Source organism: Falco peregrinus, chromosome 2, assembly GCF_023634155.1.
Source record: "Falco peregrinus isolate bFalPer1 chromosome 2, bFalPer1.pri, whole genome shotgun sequence".
In the NCBI taxonomy this organism is placed as follows: Eukaryota; Metazoa; Chordata; class Aves; order Falconiformes; family Falconidae; genus Falco; species Falco peregrinus.
Genome location: NC_073722.1, coordinates 108701921 through 108723547, shown reverse-complemented (window position 1 = coordinate 108723547; position 21627 = coordinate 108701921). Strand labels below are relative to the sequence as shown.

Genomic DNA, 21627 nt, shown 5'->3' with positions numbered 1-21627 from the left:
CCTTCCTCTGTTGGCAGCTTTTATTTGTTTCACTTTTTTTTATTATTGATTTTTATTACGATGCTACTAACGTAATCATACTTGCAGTTCTCAGTAGGAAGGCCATTAGACTGAATGTTTTCATATGTATTATTTAAAACTTGGAGGTTGTGCGATAGGGGGTCTGAGTTAACATTGTTGGATGGATGAAGGATGTTCACGCTTGTGTGCCATGCCCCCCTCCTCCCCCTCATCTTTCCATGGTAGGACAGAATCTGGAGAGATGGGCAGGACCTCTCATGGCTATTGTCTGTGAAAGTTTCTTGTATCAATGAAGATTTCAAGGCTCAGTTTGACACAGTCCTAGCAATCTGTACGCTAAAGTTCTTGTGAATGGAGAAATAGCCTTTTTAGCATTGTACAAAGTGAGTGTGGATTGACCTTTCAGCACCTGGGTTAATGATCAACTTGTGGGTTTGACTGAATATTAAGAAAATAAAGAGATATAACTTGACAGAGAGAAACTAGAAAGGACCTTGAATCATGCAGTGGTTGGCCTATATTTGTGTGCAGTTTTTCAGGTGGGTGCTCTCCTGATCCCCTCTTCATTTCCAGATTCTTCAGATCTACCTGTCTGTGGTGAGCATGTCAGGGAAGAGAATATGAACAGGATGGGTATTTACTATTACTTTCCCTGAATCTGGTGTACATTTCTGGGTCCCTGTGCCTCGGAACAGGTACCAGAGAACTAGAGAAGGTTTGGAAGTGGTTGACAAGGAACAGCCAGGTAGGCTAGGATTCTTCAGCATAGAAAAGACACACTGGAGGGATATGATCAGTATTTACAGAATCACATGTGCACCAGGGGGAAAAAAGAATATGAAATAGATCTGTTTGCAGATCTATTGATCTGTTGCAATGTGGAAACTAGAGCTATCAAAGGAAGGTAACAGGTCCAAAATGAATAAAAGCTGATGGTTTCTCATGCAAAGTGCCACTAAACTGTGGAAGTTCTTGCAACAAGCAGCTCTCAATGCTGAGAGTTTAGACTAGTTCAGAAAACAGCTGAACAAACCAATGGAGGAGAAAGCCATTAAGAAATCTTAAACAAAACAGCTCTGACTCAAGGAATCCCTGAGCCACAAGCTGTGTCTCGGGGAGCCAGCAGAAGGCTGGAGAGTTTGTTGGGAAGGTATTGGTACATGCTTCATAAATGGCTGCTGCTGGCCATTGTCAGTCACAGCATATTGGGCTAAAGTGAGTTTTGGTCAGGCCTGGTATTACTGTCTTTATTCCTCACTACCATTTTTAAGGTGTAGCAGGCATATGGATATATAAAATCCAGTTAGTCATTTTCCATGTTCTGATGAAGCTTGCATGTGAAGCTGGTGAGGTAGCATAAGTTAGGGCATCAGCAATCCACCAGGCTAAGATTTTTACTTTTGTAACCTTAAATTGTTTGAGTATCCTTATACCCTGGAGCCAATTGTTCATTTAATAATAAATGTTCACCAGGCTGTGATTGGAGTAGTTACTACATCAGTAAATATTTGATTGAGCTGATAGCTATATGCCATAGTTTTACATGGACTTTCACAGAAATTGAGAGAGAAAAATCAAAGGTTTTCTTTTTGCTGTGGTTTGGACTTAGGAATACATCTGAGTGTTCAGGTACTATAGCTTGCAACTATCACAACGTGTATTAGCTCAAACTGCTTGCTTCCTGACACTGCTTCTTGATGAAATGGAAAGCATGTGACTCAGACCTATTAGACCATCACGTAGTGGGTAAAGATGTACTGTAATTAATGTAGTATGAATGGTGAAGCATAACAAATGTTAATGGTGAAGAATTCTATGTTAGAACTTGACACTTGGATATGAATTATAGGTACTATAAAGCATACAACTAGTGATCTGTAGTATTGCTTTGAAAGAGAAACTAGTTTTTTCTTTGATTCTTTGTATCTGAAAATCAGATTTAAGAGAGAAATCTAAATTTGTCTCATTTTTCTGATAGTCCAGTGTATGTATTTTTTTGGAGAGGTAGGGGGGGGAGCCCAACATGAGACAAACTTTAATATGTTTGTATTGCTCACTGTGACTGATCCTTTCCTGAGCTGATTTTGTCTATTGACTGTTAATGGAAAATTCAGTTCAGAAGTATAACTTTACATGTGATGTTTGTGAAAGGCTGCAGATTAATGTGCTTTGAAATGAAGGCATCTAGGCAGGGATCAACAGTTATTTTATTTGAAGGTCTGATACGTCTGCTAGGCTCTGGACCAGAGGCTGAGAATTTGTTACAGGTCTGATAGAATTCTGTAGTTAATACATAGGCTCCCAAGGATTACATATTTTGAGCTATTAGAGAGAAATATATTTTGTTTAAAATGTATATATAATGTCCTGCTTTTTTTGGTTAGAGCCATGATTTACCTGCTGAAAGCACCGGTGGGTGCAGTGTTTAGTCAGTGTCTTCTGATCTTCAGCAGCTGCAACTACACAGCTTCATAGATGCTTGGACTTTGTTAGTGAACTTGTCTGGATTTTTTCACTACTTAAAATCTTCCCCAGATCAGTACACATTTCACTGTTCACTGTTAATCTGTAGCTAGAGAATACAACAGAGGCAAAGTAGTCACTGAATGTTAACTGAGCAGGATTGTTTCAAGGCTTCAGAGTATATTCAGTTTCTGGCACCCTATCAGACAAACTATGTCAGTTGACATGGTATTGTTTTTTTTTTTTTCTTTGTGACTGCCTTTTTTGCTAACTACTTCTGTAAAGCTGCTGTTAGATGGTTATAGTATTTTAGGGCTTGACTAATACACTGTGGTTTAATGAACTGTAGGTGGCATTGAGTAAAGCAGCCCTAAATACCTGAATCTGAAAGTAAGAAGCAGTTTAGAGAATCCAAAAACTCTGTAAAAGAAATGAAAGTAAACTTCATGTTCTGCTAAAGAAAATTGCTGTAAATAAAAGGTCCATCTATAGACTATTGTAACCTCTTTAACATTTATTTAGTGACCTACTTTTCTCTTAAAATCCTCCTAATTCAACCGGTAACTGGTAAAATTCTGTATTCCGCCAATATAATCCTCAAATCTTTGTGTAGACTATGCTGACATGTCTCATTTTGAGCCCATTTAAGACCCGTTAACATGTTTCAGACTAGAATAACCTATTAAATAAATACATCAGGAAAAAGCTTTTACTGGTAATGGTTGTTTTGCTTAGGTGACTATGGCTGTAATGTATTGTGAGTACATCTGGTACTTCAGTGCTTATCAGTGATCTTTTTTCCTTTAGGCGGTTTCCTAGAAACATGATTGCTTGCTGGTCTTGATCTCACAGCTTTGTGAAGACTTCTTCTCTGATAATGTCAAGTTCAGGCTACCCTCCTAACCAAGGAGCATTCAGCACAGAACAGAGTCGCTACCCTACTCACTCTGTCCAGTACACCTTCCCCAGCACCCGACACCAGCAGGTAAGGAGACATGAGGGTTACAAATTTAGCAAGAGTATAATTTGGGTGTTTGCTGTACCAAATGGGATTAATATTTTTTTTTAAACCGATGTAATACAAGTCATTCATATTTGAAAACAGTGGAGTTGCAGACCAGTACACCCTGCTGAGGAGAGCTGCTGCCAGTGTCCCTTAGGTAAATAGTTGTGGGATGAGGTGGTTTGGTTTGCCCTCCTTTTTTTTGCTGAAAGCACTGCATTTTGCTTCAAGATTATATATGTATCTGCTTTTTTACTTGTTTTTTTGACAGAAAACTGAGTTTTTAAATTCTGTATCTTTATCACGGGGAATTAATATAAACTTCCTGGTTTTATCATTGGTTTCTTGTGCTTTGAATAAATTTGCTAAGGATTGTGATCATAAACTTTTGTTGTAGTCTTGGTTTAATTTATTAATGTTTAGTCATCATACTAAGTTTGTCCAATGTAATTGTGGCAGAGTCTGTATGCATCGATAGCCATAATGTTTCAAGAATGTGCAAATAATCTGTCTACAGTTAGTATGCATTTAATATGAATGCAGTGTTCTGGGTGTAACAAATACTTTGAGAGTCTGGACTCTTGAGGCTGTTGTGGGTACTAAATTTTTATGGGGATTTAATCTCTTTTTTAGGCCCAGGAGCGTAAGAAGTGAACCCATAGTCATCTTTCCTTCTTCGGTGTAAGGAGTACTGGGCTAGGTTCTCTATAAGTTAAATTTAGTGCTTGACAAAGTCTGTGTGCAAGGTGGAGAATGTGAATCTGAAGTGTAAAAACTTGCATTATACTCTCCATTTTGTCAAAGCAGATGTACTAGTGCTTCCAGCTAGGTGTGTTCTGCTAGCCAGAATTGAGATGGTGGATTTCTAAGAATCTCCTACTTGGTCATTTCTGCTGAGTATTTATTCTGCTATCCTGTGCTCTCTATAGCTTGTTAGGCTGTGGAGGACTATCTGTTGGCTTTAGAACAGCTCAGGTTTCCCTTGTTTAATGAAATTCTCCTTCTGCTACAGATACTTTAGACGTTTTGTTCTACTTACATGTTTGCAAAAGGAAATTTAAGAATTGGAGCTTTTTGGCTTGCTCTGTATTTAGTTTTAGATAACTTGTAAAAATGAAATCTTATGGGTAATGACCTGTTGTGTCTTGTAGAGCTTCTCTTCGGTTAATGACAGCTGCATATAATTTTTAAAAGCAGGTTGTCAAAGACCTGTATGTACAAATAAATTGTCTTGTACTTCGCTTTAATTATAATTTATATCAGTCAGAAGATGCATCTTGTCTGACTCTTAGTCCTAGTTAACAGTGTCTGATACAAAGAAGTCTTGAGGTGATAACGGAAGAAATTGTCTTAGGGTTGCTGAAATACGTTTTCATTTTACCACTTTGTAGCTGGACGTGCAAAATCAATATTAAAGGATATATTTTTTAAGGACCTTCTGCTGCTGCTGACTCATTTATGTTTTGTTGAAGCTGTTAATAAATTAGGTGAAGTATGTCATCTCTTTAAAGTTCATTTAGAACTTAGAAGTGCCATTTACAAACTTTATTTTTTTAGGTGAAATAAGGCTTTGGTGATCTGGTCTTGGTTTGTATTTATTATCTTTGGAAATGATAATTCTGTGACACCAAATGCTTTTGATCTGTCTTTTGTACCTTTGTTCTTGTTTACATGGAAGTGTGTTTCATTTAGGAATTTGCAGTTCCTGATTATCGTTCGTCTCACCTGGAAGTCAGTCAGGCAACCCAGCTCTTGCAGCAGCAGCAGCAACAGCAGCAGCAACTTCGGCGCAGGCCTTCCTTGCTTTCTGAATTTCACCCAGGCTCTGACAGGTGAGGATGCTGTTTTTGAAGTATACGAACATGCATCTTCTATGAGTCTGTGCTTTCTGTAAAGTTAGTTTTAACTTTACTGAATTTAACTGAATAGAAAGGCTTTTGAGTTCTACAGTTTTTTGTCTAAGTACTTGACTTATATTAATTGGTGCTCCATTGTCGTAACAGTGCCGGTCTCCTGTGTTTGAGTGTTGTAGCTGTTGTGTAATTCCTCAGTTCCTTTGGCTTAACTGATACATTTGTTTTGCAGACAGGAAGTGACAGCCCGCTTCACTTTTCCCACACCTCTCCTAAAACCAGTAACTTCTGAGAATCCAAGTGCATATTACAAACCTTTTAATGCTGTTTAGGCTCAAAGTGTGTAAAGTTTGTACCCTTGGATAATTTTAACTTACTGGGTAGAAGCAACAAGTGCAAGCGTTGTTACAGTGTGAATATTACTTGTCATATGTCCTAGATTAGGCTTGCTTGTTCAACAGATGGTATCTGTGTGGCTGGGCAAGTAAGAAACAACAAAGTTAATTGAGTATTTGAGTTGTAAGAATTGTAAAACACTGAAATGTGGCACAAAATGGACTTCTAGGCACAGGGAACTAAATGAGAGTGTGTGCTGCTTTTGGCAAGACACTTGACAGCTTCGTATAATTTGTTCTAAATATCCTTTTTGTCAGTCTCGTATACCATTTCTGTCTCTGTGTAAGTAGATACAACTGATCTGGGTCCAGCAGGTTAACTGAGGACAAGTGTAGTGAACAGCTACAGTGAATCATATGTTGCAATTTAGTTTCAGATTGGTAATATCCTACTTGTCAGTAAAATGGGTTACTTCATGGTGGCAATTGATGAATGTTCAGCACACATTAGTGTATAACTGTAAGGTTGATAGACTCAAGAAGGTTTTCAAACAGTGTCAAGCATTCATATGACTCTATACCTGAAGAATATTGGATGTACTCGGAAAACCAAATTTAGAAATCAGAATACGAATAACTGGACTGTAGGAAGTCAGCAAAAATATGCTTCTGTTTAGCAGAGAGGTTACTATGTGATTTATGCGCCTCAAATCTTTAGCGTATTGGTATGCTGATGTACAGTTGTAAGCAAGTGTTATTGCTTTTAACAACCTCATGTATTTTTGTCTTGAACTCTTGGTAAGTATATCTGCTAGTAGCAACTTTATATGCTGATTACTGCTAGCAGTTTATTTTGGCTATAACTGAGGTAACTGGTTCTGAACAAATACCAATGATGAATGTTATGTAAATACTGGTTTAGCTTAAAATCTCATTAGAATATTCCCAGAAATAACTTGATGATAGTGAAATCTGGGGCTTGCATATTCCCTTCATCTTGTGTCACCAAAATGTCAGTAAGGCTCTATTTTTATTGCTGAGAATCCTAGTAGCGTTTAGAGTTCTCAAAACTTCAGTTTATAGCAGAAGTAAATCTCCCCCATCCCTCCCCCTGCATTGTAAATTTGTAAAAGCTTATTTAGTAGTTCTGGCAAAATACAGGAAACTGCTGTCATCTCTTCAGTGGCACTTCATAGGAAGATGTTGAAGCTTATGGAGTTCTTTTATGGACATCCTGTGCATTGCACTGTAAAGAAGCTAGTGATACTGTTCTTTTGCATTTTTCTGAGAAGGAGGAGTTTTTAAATAACTCGTGGTTTCAATCAGTGGCTGTTTCTGTCATTTAGTAGCATTTTAGTAGAGATCAAGTTCCAGATAGACTCATGGCTCATTTCAAGCACGCTGTGTATATTTAAAAGTTACTTGAATGCAAAAATGAAATAATGGAGCTGTTGTGGCCATCTGTGTTCAGTGGCTGTAGTACTATATTTATCTCATAGTTTGTTTGGTTTTTTTATAATTTGAATCAGAGCTATGATTTGAACAATATCACTGTAGCAGTGTTAAGTTTCTTTAAGGGTTTGTAATGATAGGGATGTGTTTAAACAGTGTCTTTTTAAGACGGAAGTTAATTTTCTCTTTTTCAATGTATTTTAACTGTTGTATTTCTGAAGATCATACTTAAAAATATGTCTGCCTTACTGTTTAGAGGGAGTTTCACTAAATGGCATCTCCTGTATATTTGAAAAGGGTTGAGGAACACAAAATAATTTTCTTGCAAATATATATTTAATATTTTGTCTTCTGTATATTAGGCCTCAAGAAAGGAGAACCGGATATGAACAGCAATTTCATCCAGGTCCATCTCAGACGGATCATGATTCACTGGAATCTAAGCGACCACGTCTTGAACAAGTCTCTGATTCCCATTTTCAGCGTGTCAGTGCAGCTACTGTCTTGCCTTTAGTACATCCTCTGCAGGAAGGGTTGAGATCTGCGGATATTAAGAAGGTAAAGCCATTTTCTAATATGATGCTAAAGATGTAACTTCCTATGTTACAGTGAGTTAAGAATTTTTTTTCTGTTAGGTAATTTTTTTTATTTGTTTAGGCTCATTCTTGAATCCCAGAAAACTAATTCTACATACTATTACAAACTGCTCATGAGTCAGTGTTACTCTTTTATAAAAAGACCAAGAAGATAAATCTACCTCAAACACAGTAAAGAGACTGGAGTTCTGAGTTGCCCCTACACACTCTTTTAAGTCATTAAAACCTCAGTTGCAAACATTACAGTATAGTGCATGAAATATTTCTGCTTTTCAATTGCAAGCTGCTGGCAAATGCAAGCAAGTCCATTTTTTCTGTAATTAATATTTGTACTGAATGGTTGAAGTACTCCCCGCTGCCCCCTTTCCCTTTTAAACATTTGAAATGAATCTGCTTATTTATGTAACACTAATTATACTTGTCACTGGCTCATTTTGGGTAAATCTAGGACAGTCTAGTTTGGTCGGGATATTTTCTATTGTAGATACTGAATATTGATTTGAGAAATTTGTATAGAGCAGACAAATGTCTCTTAAATGAATATTTAATATCTTCTCTCATGCATGCACGCAGCTTCATGCATCAAAAAGCTGGTGCATAATGGGTGTGACTTCTGAAGGTGAGCTCTCAGGTCTCTAAATTCAGATAATCTTAAAAAAATTTTCACCATGTAGGTTCAAAAGCTAATAGGCACCAGGATTTAAAAAGTTGATTACTTGCCTTGCTTTTTCTCTACCATTCCTCTTATCATGTGAATAAACTCTCTGTGAAGTAAAATGATAGCATGTGATTTCTTAGTAACTTGCTCTGTTGCATAGCAAAGATGAGATCAAAGTGGATTGAAGAATCTGAGCCAAGACATTCAATGTGAACATGCTTGCATGTAACTGAATTTTTATCCAGGCGCTACATATAGAAATCTACTGTCTCAATTTAGAAATACAGCCTAGTATTATCTCGAGGAGAAGTGGCATTTGGACGCGTCATCTTTCAGGCAGATTGGCTTGAATGAGCGATCTAGTGTTTGCCAGCTAGGTAGTCATGGAGCATGATGGTCTGATGACATAAACAAAGACAAGGTGCAATAGTGCTGATACTAGAACATGAAGCGCGTTGGAATATGTTGTTTGGGAACAGACAAAAAAGCAGAGGCAAGAAAAGTGAAAGCCAAATGAATAGTGTAACCTGTTGTCATGGTTTAACCCCAGCCAGAAACTAAGTACCACACACTAAGTTTCACGCTTACTCACTTCCACCCACCCCCAGAAGTGTGGAGAGGAAAATTGGAAAGGAATGTAAAACTTGAGGGTTGAGATAAGAACAATTTTATAATTAAAATGAAATGGGAGTGGGAGTGACTCAAAACAATAATAATAACTATAACAGTTACTATAACTATAATAAGAACGACAATAATAATTATGAAAAAGAGGGAGAAGGGGAGAGGAATAAAATCCAAAGGGAAAGGAGAAAAAACAAGTGATGCACAATAAAATTTCTAACCTCCTGCTGACTGACTGATGTCTAGCCAGTCCCCAGGCAATGATTGGCTGCAGCCAACTCCCCCCAGTTTATATACTGAGCATGATCTATGGTATGGAGTATCCCTTTGGCTAGTTTGGGTCAGCTGTCCTGGCTGTGTCCCCTCCCAGTTTCTTGTGCCCCTCTAGCTGTCTTGCTGCCAAGGCTTGAGGAACTGAAAAGTCCTTGACTTAGTATAAACATTAACTAGCAACAACTAAAAACATCTGTCATCAACATTATTCTCACACAAAATCCAAAACACAGCACTGTACCAGCTACTAAGAAGAAAACTAACTGTTCCAGGTGAAACCAGGGCACCTGTCTTCTCTTAAGTCATCACTTCTCTTTAGTCCTTTTATAACCACAGCTGACTCCAGATACACTTTATCAGGGTCGTCATGGTTATCTTCAAGAATATCCTCATCTATACACGTGCAGAGTATTGAGCACTTGTTCTCAAGTAACCCTTGCTTTAAAGGAGAAAGATAGTGTTTACAGTTATGAAGACACATTTTTTAAAGTGAGATGTTTTGATCCTCATTTTGGTTTCAAGGTTTGGTTTCAATGTTGAAATGTGCTGTTATTTTTAAAGGTAGACTGTGAAATGGGCTGTCAGTTCTAAAATATTTATAGTGTTAATAATTTGAAATATTAAGCTTTAACTTAGCTCTTCAACAGAGATACAGATTAACTGGAAATTCTTTTTAATTCACGCATGCTAGTTTGGTTACTGAACACTCACCTATGTTATCAATATGACCAAATTTCTCTCAATTTCTCCCCCACACCCCCACCCCATCTCCTGTCCCCATGAAAGGACCCATCTTTTGGAGGAAAACATGAGGGACCATCTTCTCCAATTTCTGGTCAGCCTTGTGGGGAGGACCAAAATGCTTCACCTTCAAAGCTGTCAAAGGAAGAATTGATACAGAGCATGGACCGTGTAGATCGCGAAATTGCGAAAGTTGAACAGCAAATCCTTAAACTGAAGAAAAAGCAAGTAAGCATAGCAGACACTACTGTTTTTATCTGCCAGTGAAGAAGGTGTGGAAAAACTTCATTTGTTGTTGGTGGTGAATTTTTGGTTACGTGAACCAACTGAACAAGTTAAAAAGGGAAGGTTATGTATATGATTTTGTTAAAACATTTAAGTGGATTGAACATCACATAGCTTTAGGTGTTTTTGAAAGTAGGAGAAAGCCACGTAGTAACACCAACAGTGGATGGCTTTATATTTTAAACTTCTGTTAGACGACTAGTGAAACAAGGGCACCATGACTGCAGTTTCAGCCTTAAAGATGACTGCTGGGTGAGGGGAGGCTGTCATCTTTATTCTTTCTCAGTCTGTGCAAGGGGAGAATCCCTTGCATGCATCTCCAAAGCCAGTGCTTGTACAGAAGTCCCTGGATCATCTGCTTTCACAAGGGCAAGAGATCCTAACATCTGGAGCTAAGGTCAGCATTGGGGGGAAAGTGTAGTAGGAGGGGTGTGAGTAAACAGCGCAGAGAAATAAAGGAGGAAGTATCACCTTTTTTGGTATGGTCCTGGCTGTGCTTTGCACCAGAGCGCTGCACTTCAGCCTTTGGAAGCAAAGGAAATGTTTCCTGGCAGTAGTTGTTGCCTTCCCAGTAGCTGTTGTGGCCAACTAAACCCACCCTTTAATCTAGGCATCTGTTACTCCTTGGCAAAAACAAAGTCCTTGTCGTCTTTTCCTTTTATGACTTTCAAAGATCCAGATAGAAATAGTGCCAGCATTACGTTTTTTAAGTGGGAACTCTGTAGGAAATTAGTTATGCTATAGGATTTGTTAACTTGTAGGTCCAGGATAATAAATAGACAACTATTTGGAGTGATATGTTTTTATGGTCTGGAAGCATTTCATTCCATCTGAATTTTAATGACCTGTAAAGTGACCTTCAGCACAAAAATAAAAAAGAATGTCATTAAATACCTGGCTGTGTGTTAAACGATGCCTATCTTTTTGTTTGTTTGTTCACTTTTCCACAAAATCAGCAAGTACTATGCATACTATCTATGAAGGTTCATTTGTGCACATTTTTACTATGATTTGACTTCTTAAAAATTACAAAGTTGTCATTGCCTGCAATAATTGAGCCTGCTTATTAAGTCATTCTGCAAAAATTTTACACTTTGAATTCTTATGCAGAAATGTAGCATGTTCTATCCAGTACTGTAAGATGGGATGGATCCCTAGTGTCAGTAGTTCTTTGTTGCATGTTTGTGGCAGGCATGGATGAAGGATATTGACAATTAAAAAAGGAAGGTGTCACTGAACCAGATTTATTTGATGTGAGAGTGTGTAGTGCAGCAGTGTAGTAGCTAGGAAAACATTACAGGGTTGGTTTTTTTTTGCTGTTGGTATTTTTTGCTTGTTTGGTATTTTAACAATCTTGGAACTTCAATGCATGTGGAGTGGTTTATTTCTGCTGTGAAGTATGTTTAGAATTATGTTCTCTGTGGAGTGTTAGAAGGACTTTTGTACTTTGTAAACAATGAGATAGTAGTAGTAATAATGACACTTGAATATCTACAATAGAAAGGCAACTTCCTCTGTGAGAAGGCAGGTTTGGAGTAACTTTCTCTGAAGTTAATATTTTTGTTTAAAGTTACATAGTGATAAATTGAAAAGTCACTTTACATGTCAAGCTGAAACAAGTCTTTTTTAAACAGTTAATTTGGTTTACCAATAGTACAAAAAATAGTCTTGTTATCGTCCCTATTGGCATTAAAACCATTTCATTCATTCCTTGTCAGTTAAAAGGAGAAATAACAGGCAGTGCTAACTGTTGATCAGATGCATATTTTATCTCTGGTGACTAATTACTGGTAAGGGTAACATGGTGCGGATGGCTGATTTTCTTTCTTTCGTCTCTTAGCAACAACTTGAAGAAGAAGCTGCTAAGCCTCCAGAGCCAGAGCGGCCTGTCTCCCCTCCTCCAGTGGAACAGAAACACCGCAGTATTGTCCAAATTATTTACGATGAAAATCGGGTAAGCGTGCTTTTCAGTTGACTGAGTGTAGCTGTGAATCTGACCCAATGTGCTAAAACTCATTGTGTCTTAACTTCTGTGGGTCGGTTTTTGCTTCTGCTGTTTTATTGATCTGCCCTTTTTATCCCTCTTTTAATACTCATTTACTTATTTAAATGAAAGATGCTTGCATGACATTTTTATTCTTGATCACAGGATCCTTCTACCTTGTAAGCCGTCTAGGGAAGCACATCTATGTCTCTCATCCCTAGACCCTTTTGTTGAGATGTTTAGATATAGATATGTATAAACACACAGAGAGGCGCACACACACGTATGTATATATAGACAGATATTTGTATGCGTGTAGATAGATAAATTAAAAAAAAAGCCACAGAAATTTATCTTGTATTCTCTTTTCCTTACATAAATACTGACAAGCTTGGCTGAAGACCCAACATTTAAATTAACTGAAGGGGAAAAACTGCCTATGTTGTAAGATTCTGTGCTTTCTTTTTAAACTCTGACTTCTGGCTCTTAAGATCTAGATAAATGAACAGATATGAAGAAGTAGTATATTGGTGAATTGTGAGCTTGCATTGCATAAGTCATGAGAAAAGTACAGGCGCACAGTAATATTGCCAGAAGTAGCAAACTGCTTCCTCTGCTTCCTGCCTTTTTTTTTTTTTTTTTCCTGGTAGTTTGAGATTAGGATGTTGGATATCTGCTGGTTTTGAGAGTATTATGGTCTTTTGTGAGAGGCTTATGTTTGTTTAATTTCCCGATTCTATTTTGTAGGTTAGAGAAACAGCTAACTTCTGTTACAATAGTCTATTTTTGAAAATTTGAGGTGGTAAAAACCTGCAACACAATACTAGATTTTTTTATACAGTGGAACTTTGTCTCAAGTGTTCCATGCAGCCTGTTCTCCCCTTCCCCCAGTTGTCTGTGAAATTTGATGTATTTACTTAATACAGGACAGTAGGGCAATTATTATGTTATAAAAACTGTTGTAGCCAATGTACAGCAATATGTTTACTTCTGGTTACAAACCAGTTTTACTGCTTTAAATCTCTTTCATGCTATAATGTAATAAAAATTATAAAACTCATACAATCACCTAACAAGACAAGCTGAGTTGCATGTTGGGTAGTAGGCAAAACTGTGAGTTTGAAGACACCTTAGTGGGCTGCTGTGCAACTTTCTCTGCTAACTGGTTACATGTGGGTTTTACAGCAGAGTTTTTAACTTGCTGTTGCATTCCCCACATCGTGTATGTGTCAGTAGATGTGGAAACCCATTTTTATGTTGCCTGTGTCAGTGTATAGTTATCTATTAGCTTCTGTCTGTGTAGCTGTTGATATAGTATTCTATATCCAAAGGCAATTATTAAGCTTAATGCATTTGTGAATCCATTTAGCACTTGGTTTGAGTTCTCGTGTCAGGAATTACATGTACTGCAGAATGGCAGAGTTGATGGGGCTTAATACAAATAGCACGTGTCACTACTCACTGTCTTATTTAAAGGTTTATTTAAGATCTGTTAAGCCATTTGTGTACATAGTGCTTGTTTGGTATCTTTTCTTCTTCAGTTGTGCAAGAGGACAATCCCCTTGGCAGCTTTCATCTTCAAACCATGCAGTTTAGGATAATTACTTTAACCAAATTCCATCAGTAGTTGAATATTAAAAGTAATAGGGCTAGAGTTCAATTTTAAATGTTTTGAGACCAGAAAAAACATTCTTCCAGGGTAGTACTATAATATTTCCTTGATATATAATTATTTTGTGCAGCTGTGAGTTCCAAAGAATTTCTCAAGATTGCAATTATATGGAAAGAGGTTAGAACTTAGCAGGACACTTTTGAATAGTAACTGCTTTATGGATTATTTTCTCCTATATTTTTCTTTGCAGATATCTGAGGGCTAGCACATATAACTGCTGGGGGGGGAGGAAGGAAATTTGAAGGTCATTTCAGATAGCCTGGCTGTTGACAAAGAGCTTTGGAAGATTGTACAGGCTTGAAATGAGATTGTGAAAGCCAACTGTCTTACTCAGTGCTGCCTCCTTTAGGGTCAGAATTATTTCAGGGTCTTTGCCTAGTGTGAGGGAAGTAGGACCTTTGACATATTTCTCTCTGTGTGTGTATGTACACATGGATTCACACTCCCACACTTGGCAACTGGACAATTTTAGTCTCTTATTTCCATTTTTTTGATGCTAGCTATACTTCATTTTACTGGACACCTTTTTTCCTCTTAATATTGATTTGCTATGTTATTTGTTAAATGTATGTTCTTTTTGAATTGCAGAAATCGGTTTCTGCGTTTATGCTCTACCAGCTTCCAAACACGGAGATCAGAGTAGTAACTGAACAATTCAAGTATGAGTTTCTTGATTTTCTGAGGCAGCACTGCAGAAGTAGGTTAAGAAGGATATAGTATGGTCAGACAGGGGTTTAGCAGCTAGCATAAGTGAAAAAGCTCAGATGCACTTTTGATGCTAACTTCAGGTGATTTACTTAGACTATATATTTTAAAAAAAAATCTTTCTTGCAGAAAAAAGCAGAAGAAGCTCACAAGATTTTTGAAGGTCTTGGCCCAAAAGTTGAACTGGTAAGTTGTGGGGGTTTTTGTTTGTTTGTCTGTCTTTTGTTCAGTTTTCTGTGTTGCCAGTTGCTGTAAATCTGCTGTGGTAAACAGATGTAGTTCTGTTTATGTATAAAAGTGGGTGTTTAAATGCACTGGTGAATTGGGGCTTTAGTGAACTGATTGGCCACATAAGTGTAATTTTTAAAATCGATTTGAAGCTAATTGAGAGAAGAGTTTGAAATATGAAAAAAATGAAATACTGTTGTACATAAGTAGTTATAACCTAATTCTAAGTAATGAAATCTATGCTTTGTGTTGAATATCTTCTAGTCCCTTCAGACTGCTGCATCTCAGGTTGAGTGCACTGTTGGCAGAATACTAAGATATTGTTAAATATATTGCATATACTTTTAGAATTACATGCATTGAAAAGTACTAAGCATACATTTCTAATCCAAAATTGTAGCCACTTTACAACCAACCATCAGACACAAAGGTCTACCATGAAAACATCAAAACGTAAGTGCTTTAATATCTTGTCACGGTGCCATTTAGGGCAGCTAGACTTAAACATTTGCTCGAATTTTTCATTGCTGTGATTTCCAAATAGTGTGTGTACTTTATCCATAATTAAAAGCTTCCAGTCCATGTAACTTTTGGATATCTATGTTGTAGAACAGTGCTGAAAAGCAGGAGTTACATGTATTGAAGGCAGAAAGAAACTGTCACTTTTAATCTGAACTTAAAGATAAATATAAAACTGAAGTTGGTAATGCTAGTGTTTTTCAGAGTCTAAAATACCAGATCTGACATGGATATATCTAGTCAACTTTCCCTGAAAGTACCGTTCAAAGAAGAGTTTCAAAAGTTACCACTGTCAATAAACCTTAGGAGGAGTCCTGATTATTTTTTTTAATTTATTTTATTTTTATTATGTCTTAACCATGTAATCATTTTCTGTCGTGGCTATGAGCAGAGTTACTGCATGCTACACTTACCTGTTATTTAGGGCAAACCAAATTCAATTATTTGAAATAAACTGCTTGTCTTCTGAAAGAAACGTGGTTTTTGAGGAAAGTAATTTTTTTGTTTTTCATATAGAACTTGTTTCTTGAATTTGTATGAGCTGTGGTTTTTTAGTTTACTGCAGTAAATATTGTTTATAAATACAAACGTAGTTTTAATAGATTAATTTAAAAATGTGCTTAATTGAGCTTATTTGTACTCAAATGTCCATAAAAGAGACCTTCTTCATGGTGTTTGTTTCATCCAGTTGCTTTGAACATCTCAGTTCTGCAAAGATGATGCTGAACTTCTCTACAAAATGTCATTCATAACGTAGAACAAAATCTTCCTTTTTACCTATGTATGTCAAATCAATATTGATTTCACTGTGTAGCAATGCTATAAAATACCAAAATAGTGATCACTCCATTGCAACAAGTATCAGCTTGTTTTGAAAACATGTATTGCTACTAGTGAAAGTAATGGCTGAATTTCAATGGTCACAAAAGTGCATATTTCTTGCAAATCTTCTTTGAGGAAATCCCACTCTATTGTAACTATGAAGACCAAGGCCTTTTCATGGCTTCTCTGGCACAGTAACTGGGGAAAAAAAAAAATTTACTTTCATGTCTCACTTTGCAACTCAAATATTGGTGGCGTTTAGACAAACTTTACTGCTGTGGCATGATTATCCCACTTCAAATTTCTTGAAGAACATTAGTCTTTTCATAGGATTTGTTTATTCATAACCATTTTCTGTACTACCAGTTTTTATAAAGGAAGAAATGAATTGTTGGTTTCAGGTGTGAAGAAATGCATAATGAATTACATGCATATTATGAAGTGCTATAACTTTTGCTAGCATTTTATAATATTTTCTAAGTACAGAAAAAATCCTACAGATGGCTGTCCTTTAAAATCTTCTCTTAGCAGTTCCAAAATACTGATTTTTTTTTTGAGTAATACATTGTAAAAGTCTTAACTTTAGGATTGAATTACAAAGATTCCCCCCCACCCCACTCCAGCATAATATCTTAAGCCAAATTTACTCATTTTAGCATATTGTCTGATTCCAAAGGAGAGCACGTAACTTGAAATTGTAAGCTTCTGTGTCTCAATTGCTTGTTCCAGCCATCTTCAAGAATATTCTCTCTTCTAAAATACAGTATTAGTTAGATGATTGTTTCATCAGAAATTTCCCCTCTATTTTCTACACCAAAAATATTTTTCATAATAATGATCTGTCATCTAGGATCTATATGGGCTTTGCTGAGTAATTTTGAAGTGCTTGATTCTTACGTAGTTTTTTTTTTGTTGTTGCTTGGTGTTTTTTCCCCCTAATTTTGTTTTCCAGAAACCAAGTGATGAGGAAGAAGTTAATACTGTTCTTTAAAAGAAGAAACCATGCAAGAAAACAACGGGTAATACTGCCATGTTTTTGTAAAGAGAGCACGTGTTTGGTGTTCTGTCTGGATCCTTGAGTTACATTCCCAAATGTGTTGTGTAAATCCTATTGATTAGAAAAATAAGATCTTAAGCTAAAATTCAGTTGCTTTACTAGAAAATAAGCTGCGGGTTTATAACTGGTCTGTTGATTATTTGACTGAAAACCATCTAAAGTACAATACGGGAAAAGCTTTTTTTTCTTTCCTTTCCTTTTCTCTTCTTAAAGAGTATGAGTGGAAGACACCCAGTGAAATCTTTAACTGTCATGCCTGACCTCTCTGAACTTCTTTTCTTGTATAGCAGCTGTAGTATCTGAAAGAAAATGGGGCAGATCTCTGATTTTTGAAGTCTGACAGCACTTTTAATCTAACTCACACATGTTGGATACCAGTATTAATTGACTTAATGCTTTCTCTTGCATGCTGTTGTAGCAAGTGGCATACAAAGTCAAGAGGCCCTTCTGGGTGGTGTCTGAAAGATCGTTTTTATTATTAAGAATAGCAAAGGGTTATACATCAAATTAGAAGATTCCGCTATGAAAATGCAATTAAGTGTTTTTCTTCTTATGATCCTAGTTTTTTTCATGTAGGAGCAGCTCCCTACATATCACCCACATTGAGGATATACTGCAGTGATTCCAGCCCCCTTCTGTTAATTAAAAATTTTAAATAAAATATTAAAAAAATCCACTAACTAAAAGCCTGGTACCAGAAGATGTGCAATTTCTGGAAGGCAGTAATAGCTGTTATTGAATACCATTGTGATGTGTAAAGCAAAGAAATAGTGTGTAATATGCAAAATCTGCATTTTCATATCCATTTCCTCACCTCTCTGCTGAAAATTGTGTAATGTCATCTTCAAAATGGAAGCCACTAGAGCAGGAAAAATATGTTTGTTCGTTCTGGGAGCCTACTCGTGTTATGCATACTGATCACTTAGTGTATTTTTGTTTAGTTCAAGGTTTACTTTTGGAATTTAACAGGAACAGAAAATCTGTCAACGTTATGATCAGCTGATGGAGGCATGGGAGAAAAAAGTTGACAGGATAGAAAATAATCCACGCAGGAAAGCTAAGGAGAGCAAAACAAGAGAGTACTATGAAAAACAATTTCCAGAAATCCGGAAGCAAAGAGAACAGCAAGAACGATTCCAAAGGTATTACCATGGATTTGAAATATTTCCTACAAAATATCTCTTAGTACTTCAGTTTTAAGAATTAATAATAAAATTGGTTCAGCTTAATGGTTAAGTTTTGTGTTCATCATTTTATTCCTTAAAAACCAGTATTTTAGAGTATCATACAGTATCAAGTAAGATGTTCTTTCATTTATTTGCTGTGTTTCATGGCATTTTGGTCAAGTTTCACTTCACATCCTAAGGATCTTCATGATTATCTTTGTATATCCACTGTCTTAAGTCTCATCCTCTCCTGTCCTCCCCACCAGCTTTGTCAGCAGTGCTAGCCTCGTCAGTTTGGTGTCCTCTTGGGCTGCCTTAATGTGTCCAAATTGTCCCTTTCCTATCCCTCTCTTCAGATCTGCCATCAAACCCCTTATTTTTCCAAAAGAAATACAGGAAAAGGGCTAATTAGCAAAGACTCATTAGGTTGTGGTGCTCGATGAGACCATATGAGTTAAAGCTGCTCAAATGCATAAAGGGGTTTGTGGAGTTGGACTTAAGATAACTGGAGCGTCAGCCTCATGCGAGCCTGTTTGGTTTGGTCCTACAGCCTAACTTGTACTTAGTATTTTTCTATCACTGGTGTCGCTTCTTTGTTTCATGTTCCCTATAATCATTAGCCTACACACTCAAAAATCATTTGACTTCTTTAATTAACAATTTGAGTGATCTTTTGTTGTACTTGCTGTGTAATTTGATTCTAGACATTTTTGTTTTTTGATGTATGCAAGCTATGACAATTAACTCCCTGCTATTTAATTTTAATCTGTCAGGCATTTGTTAAATGGAAATTATACAAAAAGTCTTAAAAGGAACGAAGCACAATTCAGTTGAGAGTTCACTTTATGTACAGTACTGTAGGTAGCGTTTTAAATTAGAATTAGGTCAAGTTTGATTCAGTTGTGTTGAAATCTGTTTATCTAATGTTTTGAATCATTTTAATACACCTTTGAGAGTTCAAGACCCATAAAGATTTCATCTCATTATTTCTTCTAACCATCTGTCTAAATCACCTTACTTCATAAAACATAGGAAAAGCAGATAGTTTGCAGTACGTCTTGGAGGCTGCAAGATCTGGCTTTGTGGAATAAAGAAAGAAAAACTGTTAGAATGGAAACAGCACTCTTGTCTATGAGAAGCTTTTACTTTAAGAATATATTCAATCTTTCTAATTGCAAACTACTTGGGAAGGGGGCCATCTCTTTACATTATATTCATGTTCTCTAATGTAATGGCGTATTTGTCTATAGCTCTGCTTGTAACACTATTGCTGCATAAATACTAAGGAGTTTTTTTTGACAGATTTTGTGCAAATTGATTAGTTTGGTAAAATCTTTGAACAAATGAGGATATTTTGTCTGTCTAATTATCAGTGATTTTTCTCTCTGAAATGCTTTTTGATCCACATGCTGTAATGTATTATTATGACATTCTTAAGTGTAATAATCGCAAGCTGAAAAATTCTTCCAAACTACAGCTCTCCCCATGAATTCAAAAGTTGAAAATTTTCCCTTGTTGTAACGAGTCTTAGTGCTGTATTAGTAACTTGGCCAAAACGATGAAAGAAAAATTTAGTATTCCTTTTTTCTTTTTTTTTTTAAAAAAAAAAAAGCCACGGTGTATCAGTTGTAGTAATTAAGGTGATGGGTTTTGTGCCACTGAACATTTTTCATGCTCCACAGAAGCGTATTAATGTATCTAAGGCAACTACTTGCAATGGAATCAGTGGTAACAATCCTTTTTTGCTGTTGACTCGAGCGTGCCCTTCTTGCTGAGCTTTGCAAATTCACCTGTGAAACTGAGCAGTTGTTTGAAATTGCAGTGCGCGAACAGAGTCTGTACTCTGAGACTGCTTAAGAAAAAAACAGCCCTAACTGATCTGTGAGACTGGTAACAGTTCTTTTGAGGAATTTTGAAGGTTGTCATTGTTGTGTACAAAGTCTGAAAATACAGCTGTTTTCCATTTTATCCTTACTACCTCTGTTTCCCCTAATTTTAGAGTTGGTCAAAGAGGGGCTGGACTTTCAGCAACTATTGCTAGAAGTGAACATGAGATTTCTGAAATCATTGATGGACTTTCTGAGCAGGAGGTGAGGCTGTTGTCTTTACTTTGCTATAGAAGCACAGCAAGTGACTCAATATATTTTTATTGGCAGTGAAAGGTCTCTTTCAAAGGGTTTGGGTTTTTTTGATAAGAGAAACATTTTGGGACTGGTTTGAGAGAATATGCATGAAATTTGGCTTGAAACAGGTCTTACAAATACTTTTAAGTGTTATGCTTCCTAATTGCATCGGTCCTAGATTTTTCTCATGTGTCGGTGTTCCTTGCAGGCTTGCTACAACATAGTTTTTTACAGCTCTAACAAACATGTGAAAACTCTTCCTTTCTAAAACCCTGTGCCGTTTTAGTTTTTCATTTGTGACACTGTTTCCTTAAGCTGACTGTGTAAATGTTTGTTGGGATAGTGACAACTTCTAGAAGAGTTTAGAAGCGGACAAAAAGAAATTTCAAACTGTGAATGTATACTGTGGTGGAGCTTTAAAGAGTTGTATAATTCAAGAACTGTAAACATTAGTATCAACTTTTTGAATTCTTTCCTTTTCCTTTTATTTTTTGTCTGTAGAATAATGAAAAACAAATGCGTCAGCTCTCTGTCATTCCTCCCATGATGTTTGATGCAGAACAAAGACGAGTCAAGTTTATTAATATGAATGGTCTGATGGAGGATCCCATGAAAGTTTATAAAGACAGACAGTTCATGAATGTCTGGACCGACCATGAGAAAGAGATTTTTAAGGAAAAGTAATGGGCTTTCTTATCTTTTATTTTTATTACATTGCAAATGGCAGTTAAATACCTAACCCCACAGTAAATGTCAGTTAAATCAAGAATGCTGAAGCTTTTGTGCAGTAATATTTGATAATGTTCTTAGTGGAATGAAGGAACCGTGGCAAAAGTTTTAGGCTTCTCCACTTATTTTTTTGTCTGAGTGGGCTCACATGCATTTAGTCCTTAGATAAGAACTTCTCTCAAAAGTGATATAGTTCTGTGATAACATTAAAATGGGAAGAGTAGGTATATGATCTCATTATGTCAGCTAATAGCTAATTTTAAGTGCTTAGTTCTAAATTTGCACAATTTGAAAACTGGGCTTCTTTGATTTCAGTTG

The 21627-nt window shown here is 36.5% G+C and overlaps 1 protein-coding gene across 3 annotated transcripts in view; it reads left to right on the top strand.

Annotated features, from left to right (window-relative positions):
* The window catches only part of NCOR1 (nuclear receptor corepressor 1), a 73779-nt gene that overhangs the window by 11023 nt on the left and 41129 nt on the right, over positions 1-21627 (top strand). For all 3 annotated transcript variants that reach the window (XM_055795151.1, XM_055795150.1, XM_055795152.1), the window contains 11 exons: positions 3292-3469; positions 5180-5319; positions 7490-7685; positions 10065-10247; positions 12145-12258; positions 14795-14851; positions 15294-15346; positions 17187-17253; positions 18261-18433; positions 20457-20547; positions 21082-21260. In XM_055795151.1, coding sequence (XP_055651126.1) covers positions 3362-3469; positions 5180-5319; positions 7490-7685; positions 10065-10247; positions 12145-12258; positions 14795-14851; positions 15294-15346; positions 17187-17253; positions 18261-18433; positions 20457-20547; positions 21082-21260 — 1361 coding nt within the window. In that variant the 5' untranslated portion in view covers positions 3292-3361. The remainder of the gene's footprint in view (positions 1-3291; positions 3470-5179; positions 5320-7489; positions 7686-10064; positions 10248-12144; positions 12259-14794; positions 14852-15293; positions 15347-17186; positions 17254-18260; positions 18434-20456; positions 20548-21081; positions 21261-21627) is intronic.